Source organism: Rhinoraja longicauda, chromosome 20, assembly GCF_053455715.1.
Source record: "Rhinoraja longicauda isolate Sanriku21f chromosome 20, sRhiLon1.1, whole genome shotgun sequence".
Taxonomy (NCBI): Eukaryota; Metazoa; Chordata; class Chondrichthyes; order Rajiformes; family Arhynchobatidae; genus Rhinoraja; species Rhinoraja longicauda.
Genome location: NC_135972.1, coordinates 3,247,206 through 3,267,348, shown reverse-complemented (window position 1 = coordinate 3,267,348; position 20,143 = coordinate 3,247,206). Strand labels below are relative to the sequence as shown.

General features: G+C 47.8%; 1 protein-coding gene across 1 annotated transcript in view; it reads left to right on the top strand.

Moving 5' to 3' along the window:
• Positions 1-20,143, top strand: part of rtcb (RNA 2',3'-cyclic phosphate and 5'-OH ligase) — a 28,702-nt gene that overhangs the window by 6,740 nt on the left and 1,819 nt on the right. The window contains exons 4-11 of the mRNA XM_078416742.1: positions 1,679-1,778; positions 3,123-3,279; positions 6,802-6,958; positions 8,581-8,740; positions 10,877-11,052; positions 12,385-12,573; positions 13,411-13,521; positions 14,037-14,156. Of these exons, the coding sequence (XP_078272868.1) occupies positions 1,679-1,778; positions 3,123-3,279; positions 6,802-6,958; positions 8,581-8,740; positions 10,877-11,052; positions 12,385-12,573; positions 13,411-13,521; positions 14,037-14,156 (1,170 nt within the window). The remainder of the gene's footprint in view (positions 1-1,678; positions 1,779-3,122; positions 3,280-6,801; positions 6,959-8,580; positions 8,741-10,876; positions 11,053-12,384; positions 12,574-13,410; positions 13,522-14,036; positions 14,157-20,143) is intronic.

Here is a 20,143-nt window from a genome sequence, read left to right as displayed (position 1 = left end):
GTTATTTACAGTGTATATTAATGATTTGGACGAGGGAATTGAATGCAACATCTCTAAGTTTGTGGATGACACGAAGCTGGGTGGCAGTGTTAGCTGCGAGGAGGATGCTAGGAGGCTGCAGAGTGACTTGGATAGATTAGGCGAGTGGGCAAATGCATGGCAGATGCAATGTAATGTGGATAAATGTGAGGTTATCCACTTTGGCGGCAAGAACAGGAAAGCAGAGTATTACCTGAATGGTGACCGATTGGGAGAAGGGGAGATGCAACGTGACCTGGGTGTCATGGTGCACCAGTCATTGAAAGCAAGCATGCAGGTGCAGCAGGCAGTGAAGAAAGCGAATGGTATGTTGGCATTCATAGCAAGAGGATTTGAGTTTAGGAGCAGGGAGGTTCTGCTGCAGTTGTACAGGGCCTTGGTGAGACCGCACCTGGAGTATTGTGTGCAGTTTTGGTCTCCTAACCTGAGGAAAGACGTTCTTGCGTTAGAGGGAGTACAGAGAAGGTTCACCAGATTGATCCCTGGGATGGCGGGACTTTCATACGAGGAAAGACTGGATAGACTGGGCTTGTACTCGCTGGAATTTAGAAGACTGAGGGGGGATCTTATAGAAACATATAAAATTCTTAAGGGGTTGGAGAGGCTGGATGCGGGAAGATTGTTCCCGATGTTGGGGGAGTCCAGAACCAGGGGTCACAGCTTAAGGATAAGGGGGAAGTCTTTTAGGACCGAGATGAGAAAACATTTCTTCACACAGAGAGAGGTGAGTCTGTGGAATTCTCTGCCACAGAAGGTAGTTGAGGCCAGTTCATTGGCTATATTTAAGAGGGAGTTAGATGTGGCCCTTTTTGCTAAAGGGATCAGGGGGTATGGAGAGAAGGCAGGTACAGGCTACTGAGCTGGATGATCAGCCATGATCATATTGAATGGCGGTGCAGGCTCGAAGGGCCAAATGGCCTACTCCTGCACCTATTTTCTATGTTCCGAAACGTCACCCATTCCTTCTCTCCCGAGATGCTGCCTGACCCGCTGAGTTACTCCAACGTTTTGTGTCTACCTTTGATTTTAACCAGCATCTGCAGTTTTTATCCTGGAGTTTGCATAGTCTTTTTGCTGACTGGAAAACGCGCAACAAAACCTTTCACGGTACCTCGGTATACATGGCAACAGTGAACTGAACTAAACGTTCCCCCTGTGACCACGTGGGTTTCCTCCCACATCCCAAAGATGTGCGGGTTTGTCGGTTCATTGGCCCTCTGTAAATTGCTCCAAGTGTGTAGGGAGTGGATGAGATAGTGGGATAACACAGAACATAGGGCAGTGCAGTGGTGGTGCAGCGGTAGAGTTGTTGCCTTACAGCCAATGCAGCGCCGGAGACCCGGGTTCCATCCCGACTACGGGAGCTGTCTGTACGGAGTTTGTACGTTCTCCCCGTGACCTGCGTGGGTTTTCTCCGAGATCTTTGGTTTCCTCCCACACTCCAAAGACGTGCAGGTTTGTAGGTTAATTGGCTTGTTATAAATGCAAATTGTCCCTAGTGTGTGTAGGATAGTGTTAGTGTGCGGGGATCGCTGGTCGGTGCGGACTCGGTCGGCTGAAGGGCTGTTTCCGCGCTGCATCTCTAAACTAAACTAAACTGCTGAAACAATTTTATTCAAACTTGATTTTTTTTCTGAAGAAATCCATTGGACTTCCTGATGTCCACTCAGGCTACGGGTTTGCAATTGGGAACATGGCAGCGTTCGACATGGATGACCCAGAGTCTGTTATATCCCCAGGTAATAAAACTGTCTTGACCTTTATATACTGTGCCCTCCATAATGTTTGGGACAAAGACTATCATTTATTTATTTCCCTCTGTACTCCACAATTTGACATTTGTAATAGAAAAAATCACATGTGGTTAAAGTGCACATTTTTTTGTCAGATTTGACTAAAGGTCATTTTGATACATTTTGGTTTCACCATGGAGAAATGACAGCAGTGTTTATACATAGTCCCCCCCATCTGTGCAGGGAGTGGACAGACAATGTTTCAGGTTGGGACCTTCAATGCTATAAACTAGTGAAGAAAGGTCCTGATCTGAAATGCCTATTCCCCCCACAGATGCTGCCTGACCCGTTGAGTTGGAGAATCAGACAGTGTTGAAACAGACCCTTTGGCCCAACTTGCCCATGCCATCCAACATGTCCCATCTCCACTAGTTCCATCTGCCTGTGTTTTACCCTCTAAACCTATCCTTTCCATGGTACCTATCCAAATGTCTCTTAAATGTTATGATGGTCCCTGCCTCACCAACTCCTCTGGCAGCTCGTTCCATACACACAGCAATTTGTGTAAGAACAAAGTTACCCCTCAGGTTCCTATCTTTCTCCCCACATCTTAAATTTGTGTCCTCTGGTTCTTGATTCCCCTGCACTTGGCTAAAAACTCTGTGCAATATCTGTTCCTACAGCAAGTCCGGCACTTTGTGCTTTGTTCAAGGTTTAATATTCTGTCGATGTTTATATATTTTGTCGATTCTACGTTGTTGCCACAAAGTCATCTTGTGTTTGTGAAAGACTTTGGGCACATAGAGGAATGTGGACTTCCATTTTTGCTGCCTGAATTTCATGTGCTCGGAGAGAGAGAGAGAATGCAAGGGGTAGTATAAGAAAATACCTGCAGATGCTGGTACAAATCGAAGGTATTTATTCACAAAATGCTGGAGTAACTCAGCAGGTCAGGCAGCATCTCGGGAGAGAAGGAATGGGCGACGTTTCGGGTCGAGACCCTTCTTCAGACTGATGTCAGGGGGGCAGGACAAAGGAAGGATATAGGTGGAGACAGGAAGATAGAGGGAGATCTGGGAAGGGGGAGGGGAAGAGAGGGACAGAGGAACTATCTAAAGTTGGAGAAGTCAATGTTCATACCGCTGAGCTGCAAGCTGCCCAGGCGAAATATGAGGTGCTGTTCCTCCAATTTCCGGTGGGCCTCACTATGGCACTGGAGGAGGCCCATGACAGAAAGGTCAGACTGGGAGTGGGAGGGGGAGTTGAAGTGCTCGGCCACTGGGAGATCAGGTTGACCAACGCGGAATGCAAGGGGAGTGATTTCTCAGGACGTGTATTTGCCTTTTGCAGGCGGCGTGGGCTTTGACATCAACTGCGGCGTGCGGTTGCTGCGCACCAACCTCGACGAGGGGGACGTGCAGCCCGTGAAGGAGCAGCTGGCACAGGCCATGTTTGACCACATTCCCGTCGGAGTTGGATCCAAAGGGGTCATCCCAATGGGAGCCAAGTAAGAACACTCCGCAGGGAAGGAGACTGAAGTTGTACAAGAATGAGGAACAAGCCAGAGTGATCAGATTTGATTGCATAGAGTCGTAGAGTGATACAGTGTGGAAACAGGCCCTTCGGCCCAACTCGCCCACACCGGCCAACAATGTCCCAGCTACACTAGTTCCACCTGCCTGCATTTGGTCCATATCCCTCCAAACCTGTCCTATCCATGCACCTTTCAACTGTTTCTTAAATGTTGGGATAGTCCTACCCTCAACTACCTCCTCTGGCAGCCTGTTCCATACACCCACCACCCTCTGTGTGAAAAGGTTACCCCTTGGATTCCTATTAAATCTTTTCCCCATTGCCTTGAACCCATGTCCTCTGGACCTCGATTCCCCTACTCTGGGTAAAAGACTGTGCATCTACCCGATCTATTCCTGCCATGTTTGGCACGCAAGGTCTTTTTCCTGTGAATTGCTTGCTTTATGCTTGTGAAAGGGCTGTGGTGACATTCAACTCTTTAGGCTTGTTGAATACAAGTTGGTGTGCTGAGATTGAGTAGGACTTTGTACAGTGTGAGTAGTGCATAACATAATCATGACTTGAATTGTCTCCGGTGCTGCTCATGCAGGGGAGTTCAGTTTAGTTTGGAGACACAGCGTGGAGAAAGACCCATCGGCCCACCGAGTCCGTGACGACCAGCGATCACCCCGTACGTACGCTAACACTATGCTACACACTCCGGACCATTTACAATTTTTTACTGAAGCCAATTAACCTACAAACCTGTACATTTTGGAGTGTGGAATGAAACTGAAGATCTCGGTGAAACACCACATTGTCACCGAGAGAACGCACAAACTCCGTACAGACAGCACCCGTAGTCGGGGTTGAACCTGGGTCTCTGGCTCTGTAGGGCAGCAACTCTACCGCTGCACCAAGAATGAGGAACGAGAGAATGATCAGATTTGATGGGGGGTGGGGGGGGGGAACTGCAGATGCTGGTTTAAATCGAAGGTAGACACAAAATGCTGGAGTAACTCAGCGGGTCAGGCAGCATCTCGGGAGAGAAGGAATGGGTGACGTTTCGGGTCGAGACCCTTCTTCAGACTGATGTCAGGGGAGGGGGCGGGACCCCACCCCGAAACGTCACCCATTCCTTCTCTCCGGAGATGCTGCCTGACCCGCTGAGTTACTCCAGCATTTTGTGTCTACGATCAGATTGGATTGCAGGTTTGGCACGTGAAGGTGTCTGTGGATTGCTTGATTTATGCTTGTGATAGGCTTTAATGGCCCATCCATCATTCAACTCCCCTCACACGGCCACCACTTGGTAAACTCCCGTCTTTACTCGGAGTTTGATGATCTTCATTCAGTTTAGTTTCAAGGTCGACGTACAGGGAAGATGCCCAATCTCTTGCCCAGGATAGGGGAATCACGAACCAGAGGACATTGGTTTCAGGTGAGAGGGGGGAAAGATTTAATAGGAACCTGAGGGGGGAAACTATTTCATACAAAGGGTGGTGGGTGTGTGGAACGGGGCAGGTACTATCGCAACGTGTAAGAAACATTTAAACAGGTACATGGATAGGACAGATTTCGAGGGATATGGGCCAAACACAGGCAGGTGGGACTAGTGTAGATGGGACATGTAGATTGATGTGGGCAGGTTGGGCCGAATGGCCTGTTTCCACACTCTATGACAATATAGTATGAAAACAGGCCCTTCGGCTCACAGGGTCCACACCAACTGTCTAACTCTTCTACATCCCGCAGCTCCGCTCTTGCTCCCCATCCCTCCACTCGCAACAAGGACAGGATCCCCCTCGTTCTCACCTTCCACCCCACCAGCCAGCGGATCCAACATATCATCCACCAACATTTCCGTCACCTACAACAGGACCCCACCACTGGCCATATCTTCCCATCCCCTCCCCTCTCTGCATTCCGCAGAGACCGTTCCCTCCGCAACTCCCTGGTCCACTCGTCCCTTCCTACCCAAACCACCCTAACCCCGGGCACTTTCCCTTGCAACCGCACGAGATGCAACACCTGTCCCTTTACCTCCCCCCTCAACTCCATCAAAGGACCCAAACATTCTTTCCAGGTGAGACAGAGGTTCACCTGCACCTCCTCCAACCTCATCTATTGCATCCGCTGCTCTAGATGTCAACTCATCTATATCGGCGAAACCAAGCGCAGGCTCGGCGATCGCTTCGCTGAACACCTGCGCTCGGTCCGCATTAACGCAACTGATCTCCCGGTGGCCCAGCACTTTGACTCCCCCTCCCATTCCCAGTCTGACCTCTCTGTCATGGGCCTCCTCCAGTGCCATAGTGAGGCCCGCCGGAAATTGGAGGAGCAGCACCTCATATTTCGCCTGGGCAGTTTGCGGCCCGGTGGTATGAACGTCGACTTCTCCAACTTCAGATAGCTCCTCTGTCCCTCCCTTCCCCTCCTCCTTCCCAGATCTCCCTCTATCTTCCTGTCTCCACCTATATCCTTCCTTTGTCCCACCCCCGACATCAGTCTGAAGAAGGGTCTCGACCCGAAACGTCACCCATTCCTTCTCTCCCGAGATGCTGCCTGACCTGCTGAGTTACTCCAGCATTTTGTGAATAAACCAACTGTCTATCTGCTGAGTATAATATTTTAAAGCATTTATTTTAGATTTCCAGTGTGCGCATCAATTTCTAATGCTTTCCAACCCTTCACCTTCTAATAGTTAATTTTTACTGAAGAATATGACAGCCAGTATTTTGTGTAATAGATTTGATTGGTTTGCTTATTCTTTGAATGTTACAGCTATCAAAGGGCAGCTTTGAATTAATTACTTTATTGCTGAGTGCAAATCAAAACCTATCTAATTGACTTTTGTAATACTCATGCCATTCCTCGATGTACACCCAATTCTCCCCCCCCCCCCCCCACCTATATTCCTGCCATTGGATTCTCAATTTGCACCTCTTCTATCCTTATGTTCATACATTCTAGGAGCAGAATTAGGCCATTCGGCCCATCTGGTCCATTCCGCCATTCTATCATGGCTGATCTATCTCTCCCTCCCAACCCCATTCTCCTGCCTTCTCCCCATAACCCCTGACACCCGCACTAATCAAGAACCTGTCAATGTCCGCCTTAAAAATATCCACTGACTTGGCCTCCACAGCCTTCTGTGGCAATGAACTCCGCAGTTTCACCACCCTCTGACTAAAGAAATTCCTCCCCAACACATCTCACACTTTTTTTGTCTCTCCAGCTCTGACCTTTGTCCAACGATCTTCCCCCTCCCCACCGCACCTGTATCCACCTATCACTCGCCAGGCCTTGTCCCACCCCCTACTTCTATTCCAGCTTCCCCCCCCCCCTCCTGTAATCACTTTGAAGAAGGGCCTCGACATGAAACATGGACCCCACCTATCCCTGTTCTCCAGACGCTGGCTGGCCCGCTGAGTGACTCCAGCATCTTGTGTTGTTGGTTTTTTTTTTGCTTGCCTCTGTGCTGCCACGTTCTCTGTTGACAAACGTTTCCTTGCAGGGACCTGGAGGAGGCTTTGGAGATGGGAGTGGACTGGTCGCTGCGGGAAGGGTATGCCTGGGCCGAGGATAAGGAGCATTGTGAAGAGTACGGGAGGATGCTGCAAGCTGATCCTTCCAAAGTCTCTGCAAAAGCCAAGAAGCGGGGATTACCTCAGGTGCTCATCTAGTCCACATGTTCCGTTATCCTATCCCTGCTACAGAGCCAACCCTGTTCACTGCTGCATTCCCCCCCCCTCGTGCCTGGACCCACTGTGTGGACATTGACAGGCGCAACCTTGCTATATGTGTAGAACGGAACTGCAGATGCTGGTTTAAACCAAAGGTAGACACAAAATGCTGGAGTAACTCAGCGGGACAGGCAGCATCTCGGGAGAGAAGGAATGGGTGATGTTCCGGGTCGAGACCCTTCTTCAGACAGCAAAACTGTAAAATAGAAAACACGCAAGGTAGACGAGCAGCCGTGATCTTTGTTCTGTTGGGAGGGCAGGCAAGAGACTGAAATGGGCCCTTCCGCCCAATATGTCCATGCCAACCTAGATGTCAATAGACAATAGGTACAGGAGGAGGCCATTCGGCCCTTCAAGCCAGCACTGCCATTCAATGTGATCATGGCTGATCATTCTCAATCAGTACCCCGTTCCTGCCTTCTCCCCATACCCCCTGACTCCGCTATCCTTAAGAGCTCTATCTAGCTCTCTCTTGAATGCCATCAGAGAATTGGCCTCCACTGCCTTCTGAGGCAGAGAATTCCACAGATTTATAACTCTGACTGAAAAAGTTTTTCCTCACCTCCATTCTAAATGGCCTACCCCTTATTCTTAAACTGTGTCCCTCTAAGTTAGTCCCATTTGCCAGCATATCTTTCTCAATGGTGCCTTTATTTTTACGTGTGCAAACGCCCAGTGAAATTCTTTTCTTGCATACGGTCCAGTAGTGTATTCCCACACCCAAGCACATCCCTGATTAGCAAGTGTCCAGAAATAATCTACTGCAGCCGCATGCAAGAGGCAGCATGCTGAACCTTATCCATCCACCTACCTGCCCTCTCCATGTTGTTTGTCCCTGGCCTTCCAAGTGCTTAGTCCAGGCAGTTAAATGTTGCGAGAAACTCTGCCTCCATCACTCCCTGGTGCAGAACATTCTGGATTTCAAGCAGGTGAACAGAATTGGGCGGTCACGGTGGCGCAGCGGTAGAGTTGCTGCCTTACAGCGAATGCAGCGCCGGAGACCCGGGTTCCATCCCGACCACGGGTGCTGTCTGTACGGAGTTTGTACGTTCTCCCCGTGACCTGCGTGGGTTTTCTCCGAGATCTTCGGTTTCCTCCCAAACTCCAAACACGTACAGGTTTGTAGGTAAATTGGCTTGGTATAAATGTAAAAATTGTCCCTAGTGTGTGTAGGATAGTGTTAATGTGCGGGGATCGCTGGCCGGCACGGACCCGGTGGGCCGAAGGGCATGTTTCCGCGCTGTATCTCTAAAATTAAAACTAAAAACGAAATTCCTCTTCTCTTCAGCTTACACCCTCCATTGTTAGACTCCTCTGGTACGGGGAGAAGGTGTTGCTGTTTCTCCTGTGTGTTATTGTGTTGGATTCTCAGTTATTAGTGAGCTGACGTTCCAACTCTGCCTTTCCAGTGTTCAGCTGGGTAGAGTAGTGTTTGAATGAGATGGCTAGCGGCCGGTGCGGTGACGGTCCAGTGCTGGTGCGGCGCGGTGCCAGTCCGGTGGCGGCGCGGTGCCGGTGCAGTGTGGTGACCGTTTCCCCTCCCTGTGCAGCTGGGGACGCTGGGCGCTGGCAACCACTACGCCGAGATTCAGGTTGTGGATGAGATCTACAATGACTACGCGGCCCGCAAGATGGGCATCGACCACAAGGGGCAGGTGTGCGTCATGATTCACAGCGGCAGCAGAGGGTTCGGGCACCAGGTCGCTACAGGTAAAGCGCGGGGACTTCCACTGGCCTACGTACGATGACGAGCATCTCCTGCGTCCTCTGGCAGTGTTCCTGTCTCCACCTTTCACTCTTTGTGGATGAGGTCATATGTGATAGGAGAAGAATTAGGCCATTCGGCCCATCAAGTCTACTCCGCCATTCAATCGTGGCTGATCCATCTCCCTCCTAACCCCATTCTCCTGCCTTCTCCCCATAACCCCTGACACCCACACTGATCAAGAATCTATCTCTGCTTTAAAAATATCCACTGACTTGGCCTCCACAGCCTTCTGTGGCAGTGAATTCCACAGATTCACCACCCTCTAACTAGAAATACCTCCTCATCTACCTATAGGAAAATAACTGCAGATGCTGGTACAAATCGAAGGTCTCACAAAATGCTGGAGTAACTCAGCAGGTCAGGCAGCATCTAGGAGAGGGAATGGGCGACGTTTCGGGTCGAGACCCTTAGGGTCTGCTGAGTTACTCCAGTATTTTGTGATATCCTCATTTTCCTAAATGCACGTCCTTTAATTCTGAGGCTGTGCCCTCTGGTCCTAGACTCTCCCCTAGTGGAAACATCCACAGATAACTCCATAATGTGTTCTGAACATAACAACCTTTAAAGACACTGATGAATTTAAATTTTAACTAAGGAATTGGTGTGCTACAATGCTGAGAATTATATTCTACACTCTGTATCTTCCCCTTTGCTCTACCTGTTGTACTTGAGTTAGACTTGATTGTGTTTATGTACAGTATTATCTGATCTGATTGGATAGCAAAGCTTTTCACTGTACCTCGGTACACGTGACAATAATAAACCTAAACTTTACAATGAAGAAAATCTTTAGGGTGAGGTGGAGTGACTTTATCCTTGAACCTCAGTTTTTAATCTTATCCTAGAGTTTTTTAATTGTTAATTGAAATCTTAATTTATCAGAGTCTTTAAATGTCGATAGACCTATCTGTCTTATTATATAGTTATAAATGTAGGCAAATAAAGGTAAGTATTCCATTTGTTCTCTTTATCCCTCCTCTGTGTAAGACCATTGAACAGGGTGGTGCAGCGGTAGAGTTGCTGCCTTACAGTGCCAGAGACCCGGGTTCCATCCTGATTACGGGTGCAGTCTGTACCATCTCCTTTGACCACATGGGTTTTCTCCGGGTGCTCCGGTTTCCTTCCACACTCCAAAGACATGCAGGTTTGTAGGTTAACACAAAATGCCAGAGTAACTCAGCGGGACAGGCAGCATCTCTGCAGAGAAGGAATGGGTGACGTTTCGGGTCGAGACCCTTCTTCAGACTGATGTCAGGGGAGAGGGCGGGACAGAGATAGAATGTAGTTGGAGACAGTAAGACTGGTGGGAGAACTGGGAAGGGGGAGGGGATGGAAAGAGAGGGAAAGCAGGGGCTATTTGAAGTTAGATAAGTCAATATTCATACCGCTGGGGTGTAAACGTACAGGTATGTAGGTTAATTGGCTGGGTAAATGTAAAAATTGTCCCTAATGGGTGTAGGATAGTGTTAATGTGCGGGGATCACTGGGCGGCACGGACTTGGAGGGCCGAAAAGCCTGTTCCCGGCTGTATATGATATGATAAACTACCCAGACGAAATATGAGGTGCTGTTCCTCCAATTTGCGCTGGGCCTCACTATGACAATGGAGGAGGCCCAGGACAGAAAGGTCAGACTGGGAGGGGGAGTTGAAGTACTGAGCAACCGGGAGATCAGGTTGGTTAAGTCGGACTGAGCGGAGGTGTTCAGCGAAGCGATCGCCGAGCCTGTGCTTGGTCTCGCCGATATACAGGAGTTTGTAGGTTAACTGGCTTGTGTGAAAATTGTCAATTGTCCCTAGTGTGCACAATAGTGCTAGCTTAAGGGGTGAAGAAACAAAAAAAAATTAAAAATTCAATGTTCTCCAGAGATGCTGCCTGACCCGCTGAGTTACTCCAGCACTCTGTGTCTACCTTCGGTTTAAACCAGCATCTGCAGTTCCTTCCTGCACAACACAAAGCCCAGTCGCTGGTACCACCGACGCAGCTTGGTGTTTTGAGTTGTGTTGAAGTTTGTGGTGTTGGATAGCTGGGTGGTTGTTGGGATGAAGCAGCTGAGGCTTGTGTTGGTTTATGTTGCAGACGCGCTGGTGGCCATGGAGAAGGCCATGAAGAGAGACAATATAATCGTCAATGACCGGCAGCTGGCCTGTGCCAGGATCAACTCTCAGGAAGGGCAGGACTACCTGAAAGGCATGGCTGCAGCTGGCAACTACGCATGGGTCAACCGTTCCTCCATGACATTCCTGACACGGCAGGTGAGTGCGTGCTGCCCCCTTCACCTTGTTCTTCAACACTTTCACCGTTGTGTTCAAATGTAGAAAAGTGTAAAACGTTTAGAAACGCATGCAATTATATAAGCACTGGACAAGCTAGATGCAGGAAAAATGTTCCCAATGATGGGCAAGTCCAGAACCAGGGGCCACAACCGTCTAAGAATAAAGGGGAGGCCATTTAAAACTGAGGTGAGAAAACACTTTTTCACCCAGAGAGTTGTGAATGTGTGGAATTCTCTGCCACAGAGGGCAGTGGAGGCCAATTCACTGGATGAGATTAAAATAGTTAGATAGAGCTCTGGGGGCTAAGGAATCAAGGGATATGGGGAGAAGGCAGGCACTGATTGTGGATGATCAGCCATGATCACAATGAATGGCGGTGCTGGCTGGAAGGGCCAAATGGCCTCCTCCTGCACCTATTTTCTATATTTCTAATATCTTTCATCTTCCAGCTTCAATTCCAGGCTTTTCCAATGTCGTTGCTGGTCAGTAAATTTGCCAAGTTACGACACTATTAAAAGATTAGTTGCACATGGGTTTGTATTGGTTTGTCATTGTCAAGTGTACCAAGGTAGAGTCATGCTATCCAATTAAATTAGATAATACTATACATGAATACAATCAAGCCAAACTCAAGTACAACAGGTAGAGCAAAGAGAGAGAGAGAGAGAGAGAGAGAGAGAGACACCAGACTGCATTTCCAGAGGGAAAAGTCCAATATCCAATGGTTTAGAAAGACGTTATTTTCACGTGTACCTAGATACAGATACATTATTTTTGCACGCAATCCAGCAGAATCTTGCCCATTCCCACACTGACCTTTCTGTCCTGGGCCTCCTCCACTGTCAGAGTGAGGCCCAACGCAAATTGGAGGAACAGCACCTGGTATTTTGCTTGGGCAGCTTACACCCCAGCGGTATGAATTAGGATTTCTGCAATTTCAAGTGGTCCTTGCATCCCTTCTCTCTCTCTCTGTGTCCCTTCCCACCCTAGTCGTCATGCTAGTTTAACTTGAAGGTAGACACAAAATGCTGGAGTAACAGTTTAGGGTCGAGACCCTTCTTCAGACTGAAGGGTCTCGACCAGAAACGTCACCCATTCCATCTCTCCTAGATGCTGCCTGACCCGCTGAGTTACTCCAGCATTTTGTGATACCTTCGATTTATACCAGCATCTGCAGTTATTTTCCTACACTGATTTCCCTGTCTTGTTGTTTTCTCTCCCGTGTTTCCCAACTTGCTCTTTCCCAACCGTGAGTTCTATTTCCCCCGAGGGTTTTTCATTCCCTTTGTTCCCCGTTATTCCTTGTTTTAGGCATTTGCCAAAGTGTTCAACACTACACCGGATGATCTGGACATGCATGTGATCTACGACGTGTCTCACAACATAGCCAAGGTGGAGGAGCATGTGGTGGATGGGAAGCAGAAGACCTTGCTGATCCATAGGAAGGGATCCACAAGAGCCTTCCCACCTCACCACCCTCTCATACCAGTCGATTATCAGGTACCAAAACTGCCCAGAGGGACCATACTCTGAAACAGGGTCTCCACCCGTAACGTCACCCATTCCTTCTCTCCGGAGATATTGCCTGTCCTGTCCTGCAGAGGTACTCCAGCGTTTCGTGTCTTACCTCTGATTAAACCAGCATCTGCAGTTCCTTCCTGCATACCTTGTAGTTACGTGGAGAGGAGAAATCTTGCAAGATGTCCAAAGAGGCAAAAGGAACTGCAGACGCTGGAATCTTAAACAAAGCGCAAAGTGCTGGAGTAACTCAGGGGGTCAGGCAGCATCTGTGGAGGAATGGACAGGTGATGTTTCAGGTTGGGACCCTTCTTCAGACTGATTGTAGTAGGCGGGAGAAGGCTGGAAAAGAGAGGTGGTAGGGGGGGGGGGGGTGGTGGACAAAGCCTGGCAAGTGATAGATGTGTGATACAGTGCACCAAAAGAATATGTTTATGTTTGGTTACATGGACTTCCTTTCAGCGAGCTTTCACGTGGATGCACAGGGAATAGAGGTCTGTGGATCATGTGCAGACAGAGGTTAACTTGGCATCATGTTCCGAACGGGCATTGTGGGCTGAAGGGCCTGTTCCTTTGCTGTGGGTAACCGCCGTGAAGGGGGGAAGGGGAACACTTTGTGTAACTTTGTCAGTGCCCTTTATGTGGTGACTCTTTGCATACCTTGGGTATGCAAAACAAAAACTTTCACTGTTACTTATCACCTGTGACGATACAGTATTCCTTCATTCATTCAGTCCTATGTTTTAAGCCAGTGAGTGACTTCCTTGGCCAGACTACTGGCAGGATTAATGTCTTTTTTTTTTTCTGTACCCCTTTAAGTTAACTGGACAACCTGTGTTGATTGGTGGGACGATGGGTACCTGCAGCTATGTTCTCACGGGCACGGAGCAAGGCATGACCGAAACGTTCGGGACGACCTGCCACGGAGCGGTAAGGAATGAACAATAACCGTGTGGATCTTAACCTGATCATCGCCATCTTAGTTTAGAGATACAGCGCGGAAACAGGCCCATCGAGTCCGCACTGACCAGCGATCCCCGCACATCAACACTGTCTTACACACACTAGGGACAGTTTACACATGCGCCAAGCCAATTAACCTACAAACCTGCACGTCTTTGGAGTGTGGGAGGAAACCGAAGATCTCGGAGAAAACCCACGCGGTCACGGGGAGAACGTACAAACTCCGTACAGACAGCGCCCGTAGTCGGGATCGAACACAGTCTCTGGCGCTGCAAGTGCTGTAAGGCAGCAACTCTACCGCTGCGCCACCGTGCCGCCCTCTTGTCTGAGCATCATGTTATCAACCACTGTGGACATCTTTTTTTAAAAAAATTTAAAGCATAGTGCATTGCCTATATTATTCTTTATGTTCAATTTTGATTTGCTTGACGTAGTTCTGTGGACAGAAGCAGCTGGAGATTAATGTTCCATGTCCTTTCCAGGGCCGGGCCATGTCGCGTGCAAAGTCCCGACGTAACCTTGACTTCCAGGATGTGCTGGACAAGCTTGCGGACAAGGGCATAGCCATTCGCGTGGCTTCACCCAAACTAGTCATGGAAGAAGTAAGTGCTGCTCTTCATTTTGATCCTGGCTGTCAATTTCTGCTGCCGTTGATTAAATGCTGTGGGAGTAGTTTATTTTCCTGTGAACCTTGTACGACTTGTGTAGAGTGTGCACATTCATCAGTCACTGCTCAACTCGGGAGAACATTGAATGTCCATTGCACTATTAAAGTCATTGAGGCCAACTATGTGCAATGGAATGCGACTTAGATTTACCACCCCTAACCAACGGTGTATACGATTCCACTGTATATACATTTTTGAACATCGAGAATCTCGGCGATAAACACTAATATACACCGATCAGCCAAAACATTATGACCACTGACAGGTGAAGTGAATAACATTGATTATCTTGTTACAATGGCACCTGTCAAGGGGTGGGATATATTAGGCAGCAAGTGAACAGTCAGTTCTTGAAGTTGATGTGTTGGATGCAGGAGAAATGGGCAGGGTTAAAGACCTGAGCGACTTTGACAAGGGCCAAATTGTTACGGCCAGAAGACTGGGTCAGAGCATCTCTGAAACGGCAAAGCTTGTGGGGTGCTCCCGGTCAGCAGTGGTGAGTACCGACCGACAGTGGTCCGAGGAGGGACAAACCACAAACGGGCGACAGACAGGGTGTTGGGCGCCCAAGGCTCATCGATGCGCGAGGGCAACGAAGGCTATCCCGTCTGGTCCGAACCGACAGAAGGTCGACTGTGGCACAAGTCACAGAAAATGTTAATGGTGGTCACGGGAGGAATGTGTCACAATACACAGTGCATCGCACCCTGCTGCGTATGGGGCTGCACACGGAGGACCAACAGCATATTAGGCAGGTGGGCATAATGTTTTGGCTCATCAGGTCATAATGTTTTAGTTAATCGGTGTATAATTTGCAATAATTCTCAAACTTTATTTCTAAACACAGAACCCAGTATTCATTAGAGATCATTTTTATTATTGACATATATTGGAAAAACTGTACTTAGTAACTATAGTTAAGAGCATTTTCCTGACTTGTTCAAATTCACATTGAAGTTGACGTCAGTATTAGAAGCTACATCAAGATGTGTACGAGGACATTGCTCAAGATGCCTGAAGGAAAGCACTGTAATTGAATTGAAAACTACAGCATGGAACAGCACTGTGGCCCACCGAGTCCACGCCGACCATCGATCACCCGTTCGCACTAGTTAGGTGTTATCCCGCTTTCTCACCCACTCCCCACAAAATAGGGGCCAATTAACCTACAAACCTGCATGTCTTTGGGATGTGGGAGGAAACCCACGCAGTCACAAGGAGAACGTGCAAACCCTGCACAGATAGCAGCCAGGATCAGGATCAAACCTGGGTCTCTGGCGCTGTGTGGCAGCGACTACCAGCTGTACCACACTTGAGAAACCTTGGTGATTGGCATCTGCTGATTGTAGTTGGCAATTCACCATGGTTTTAAATTAAAGGCAGCTTTATTTCTCTGCATGTTTTTTGCGATGCAAAGGAATAGCTGCACTATACAAACTGTTTTCTGTAATGTCACTGTTGTGTCTTCGGGTTTGATGTCCTGATAATAACGACACAATTCAGGTTGTTTCAGTTGCCTTAATTTACTCCTTTATTCAGCTCCTTGCCTGTGTGGCGTAGTGATACTGAAAAGTGCTTACATACCTAATCACAGTGTGTGTGTGTGTGTGGTGAGTGTGCCTGATACAAAGTAGTGCAGGAGGTTGGGACTGCTACAATGAATATGTAGCATATGTAACATCCCCCCTTCTCAAAAGAAAAGAATAAAAGTTAGTGACACTAGAGGATTTCCAGAGCGAGGGTGGCAATCCTGTAGCAGATACCGTGGGATTATTCTGCCCACATTCATGGCATTCTGCTTTCTACTATACTACACAACAAAATATATAATGGCAGCTTGTTTTCTTTCAGGTAGTGCGTAGCCAGTCAAGAGTCATGTCTTGGCGTGACTTGTGACTTGTCCCTTCCAGTGCTAGCGATAACGCGCTGGGGGTAAGATGTTGCTCCTGGATCTAGTAGATCTGGTTGTTGCCTGCAGTGTTGCACTCGATGTATTGGTGACTTGTTGAGTCGTTTCCTGGCCATTGGTTGGTGCTGGTTGACTATATAACTCACTGGTAGCAGTTTGTGAGAATGTGTTGTCATCAATGGCAGGTGTTGCTGTTGCTGTGGGTGGTGTCCTAGGAGTTGCTGGTGTTGTCTTTGAAGTTGCAGGTGTTGACATTTCAGGTGTCGGGCGGATGTGAATTCTGTTTCGTCTCAACTGCCTGCCCGGTTCTGTCTCTATGATATATGATTTTGGGGTTCCAGCCCTACTGGTGATTTGTGCTGGGGTCCATTTCTTTGTTATTGGATCCTGAGCATGTACGTTTTGGCCTTGAAATAGTTCAGGCAAGTACTGTGCATTTTTGTTGTATTGTTTCAGCCCCTCCTCCTGGGCAGCTGCCAATTTTGCCCTTGTTTCTTCTTGGTCGATAGGGGGTTGGATTTTGCTTGGCAGGGTGGTTTTGTATTTCCTGCCATTTAGCATTTCTGCAGGAGACTTCATGTCAGCCTTTAGTGGAGTTGCCCGTAAGGATAATAGTGCCAGGTTTGGATCCTCCTTTGCCTCTCGGCATTTTATTAGTATTTTCTTGGCTGTCTGTACTTGCCTTTCAATAAACCCATGGCCCTTTGGGTAATGTGGTGAAGATGTTGTGATTTTGAACCCGTATTCGGTGGCCAGCTCTCTGAATTCCCGAGATGTGAATTGGGTTCCATTGTCACATACGATCTGCTCAGGTATTCCTTGCTCTGCAAACAACCCTCTAACAATTGACACAATTGTTTTAGCTTTCAAGTCCTTTATGTTTCTCACAAATGGGAATTTGGAGTAGTAGCAGGCCATAATCAAATACCATTGCTGGTTCTCTGTGAACAGGTCTGCTCCGATGGTTTGCCATGGCCGGCTTGGGATATCACTGGGTGTCATTTCCTCCTTCTGTTGTGAATTCCTGTATTTTTGGCATATGTGGCATGTAGATACCAGCTTTTCTATGTCCTTGTACATGCCTATCCAGTACACAGCGGATTTAGCACGGAGTCTGCACTTTTCCATTCCTAAGTGTCCTTGGTGGATCTTTTCGAGGATTTCTTTTTTCATGGACTTGGGTATGATGATTCGTGATCCGGCCAGCAGGACTCCATTCTCTACCGAAATATCATCACGGATGGTCCAGTATTCGCGGAGGATAGGCTGAACTTGTTGTCTCTTTTCTGGCCACCCCTGTATTACCATTTGGGTGAGGAGCTGGAGTTCTTCATCTCTGGCTGTTTCCTCTTTAATCTGTTCCAGCTTCACGCTTGTCACACTCACAATGTGGTGGATCTTTATGCTCAGCCCTTCCATCTCTTGTTTGTCATGTGTTGATAGTCTGGATAGGGCGTCAGCTAGCAGCAGGTCTTTTCCTGGCTTGTATCTGATGTTGTAGTCGTAGCTCTGTAGCCTCAGTAATAGTCTCTGTAGTCTGGCTGGTGCTTTGGTGAGGTTTTTTTTTCCGATTTGTTCTAGAGGGCGGTGGTCTGTTTCGATGTCGAAATACCTTCCATATAGGTAAGTGTGAAATTTCTCGCAGCCATAGACTACTGCTAAGAGTTCTCTCTCTATGTTTGCGTACCTTGATTCTGTAGGAGTGAGTGCTTTGGATGCATACGCAATAGGTCGGCCATTTTGTATCAGTACTGCTCCAACTCCTCTCATGGAGGCATCAACTTGGAGTGTTACAGGTTTCTGTCTGTCATAGTACTGCAGGATCGTTTCTTTGCTGATGAGTTGTTTTAATTTCCCAAAATCTTGGCTATGTGAAGCACACCAATCAAATTCAGCGTCGTCTTTCATCAATTCACGGAGATTTGCTGTATGATTAGCAAGCTTAGGTATGAAGACTCCCATGTATTGTATGAGCCCTAGGAAACTTCTTAACTGTTTCTTGTCTTTGGGTTCCTCCATGTGGTTGATAGCATCCACTTTTGTAGGGTCCGGTTTCACTCCTTCTGCAGAGTAAATCAGTCCAAAGAATTTGCACTCCCTTTCTTTGATTATGCATTTGTCTGCATTGAGCTTTATGCCGGCTCTTCGAGTTTTTTCCATAGCCTCATGGAGGTTGTAATCATGCGTGTTTTCATCTCTGCCGTATACTTGGATATCATCTGCTATCCCGATTGCCCCTTTACAGCCTTTGTATGTTTCATCTATTTTCCGCTGGAAGACATCTTGACTCACCTTCAGCCCGAATGGGAGCCTGTTGAATCTGAATCTGCCAAATGGCGTGTTGAAAGTGGTGAGCATTGATGACTTCCGGTCTATTTTGACGTTCCAATATCCATTGCTAGCATCCAGCTTGCTGAACACCTTGGAACCGGCTAGTGCGGGTGTGATCTCTTCAAGGGTTGGAGTTGGATAATGGTCGCGCTTCAATGCATTGTTCAGATCCCTGGGATCAAGGCATATCCTTAGTTTTCCGTTTGGCTTTTCTTTGATAACAATTGAATTTACCCAATCAGTTGGTTTAGTTATTGCTGTGATGATGCCCTTTTCTTCCATTTCGTTTAGTTGTTCCCTTAGCCTCTCTTTCAGTTCAAGGGGAACACGGCGGGGTGGGTGGATCACTGGCTTCACACTGGGGTCTACTGTGATATGGTATTCGTATTCCTCAAAACAACCAACGGTATCGTCAAAACACTCTGGGTACATGTCCATCAATTCTTCTTTGTTCCTGATGGGCGGCCGGTTTTTGATGGGTATGTTTCTGTCAATTCTGCAGGAGTTTGTCTTGATTTCATAGTTGATTGACACAATCTTCAGTCTTTGGCACGTGTTCAGGCCGAGAATAGCAGGTCCTTTCGATTTAGTGATGAAGAAGGGGCATTTCACTTCTTTCCCTTTGTATGTTCCTGCTATGATTATTTTGCCTAGCTGTGGGATTATGGAACCTCCGTATGCAGCTAGGACTACATCGCTACTTCCAAGGATTCCTTTCCTGACGCTGCCATCTTTTGTCATGTGTTCAGGGAATATCTTTCCGTAAAGATTGACTGGTAAGATATTGCTCTGGGCTCCAGTATCAATTTTGAGCCTTAGATTAATCGTTGTTCTTTTCTTTCCCACTTTTTTCTGTAGTTGTATTATAGTATATGCTTCCTCTCTGTTGCTATGTGTTTTGCTGTTTCCCATTTCGTGGACGTCAATGGTCCCAACGGAAAGGAATTCTTCCTCAGAGGTATCTGAGGTTATCTCCTCTTCCTGTTGGACGTGTGCGTGTATTTGTTTCCTTCTCGTATTTCTATCGTTCTTTGACCATTGCTGCTTTGGCTTGGTGCTGTATGATTTTGTTGACCTACACATTTTCTTCCAGTGGTTAGGCCTCCCACATGAGTTGCAGGTAGTCCCGTATGCTGGGCACGCCCTGCGATCATCAAATGCATGCTCTGTACCGCAGTTCCAGCAGCTTCTTTGGCTTGCTTGTTTGTTTGCATGCCTAGAAAATGTCTGCTTTGGAGCCTTTAAGGTGGAGCCAGGGTCACGTTTTGAGAGAGCGTCTATATTCACTCTGGTGCTGCTCTGAGATGAGCCAACTTGAAGGCAGAGGGAGGACATTTGTTTCCTTGTGGCTTCGAAAGCTCTGGCAGCATCTACGGCGTCTTTTAGGTTGAGGGTGTCTTTCCCTATTAGGGACTTTTGGACCTCTTGGTGGGCGCACCCCCATATTAGCTGGTCGACAATTCTGTCATCTTCATCACCAAATCTGCATTTCTTGGCCACGTTCCTTAGTCTCGAAAGGAAAGTGTCGGTTGTTTCTTGTGGGTCTTGTCTTAGCCCTTGGAACTCATACCGATGGATTCTGTGGTTTGATTTGGGCTCCATATGGTTCGCAAACCTTTCAAGGACTATTCCCGGATTATTGCAGTCAGGCTCTGTTAAGCTCCAACTGTTAAAAATGTCT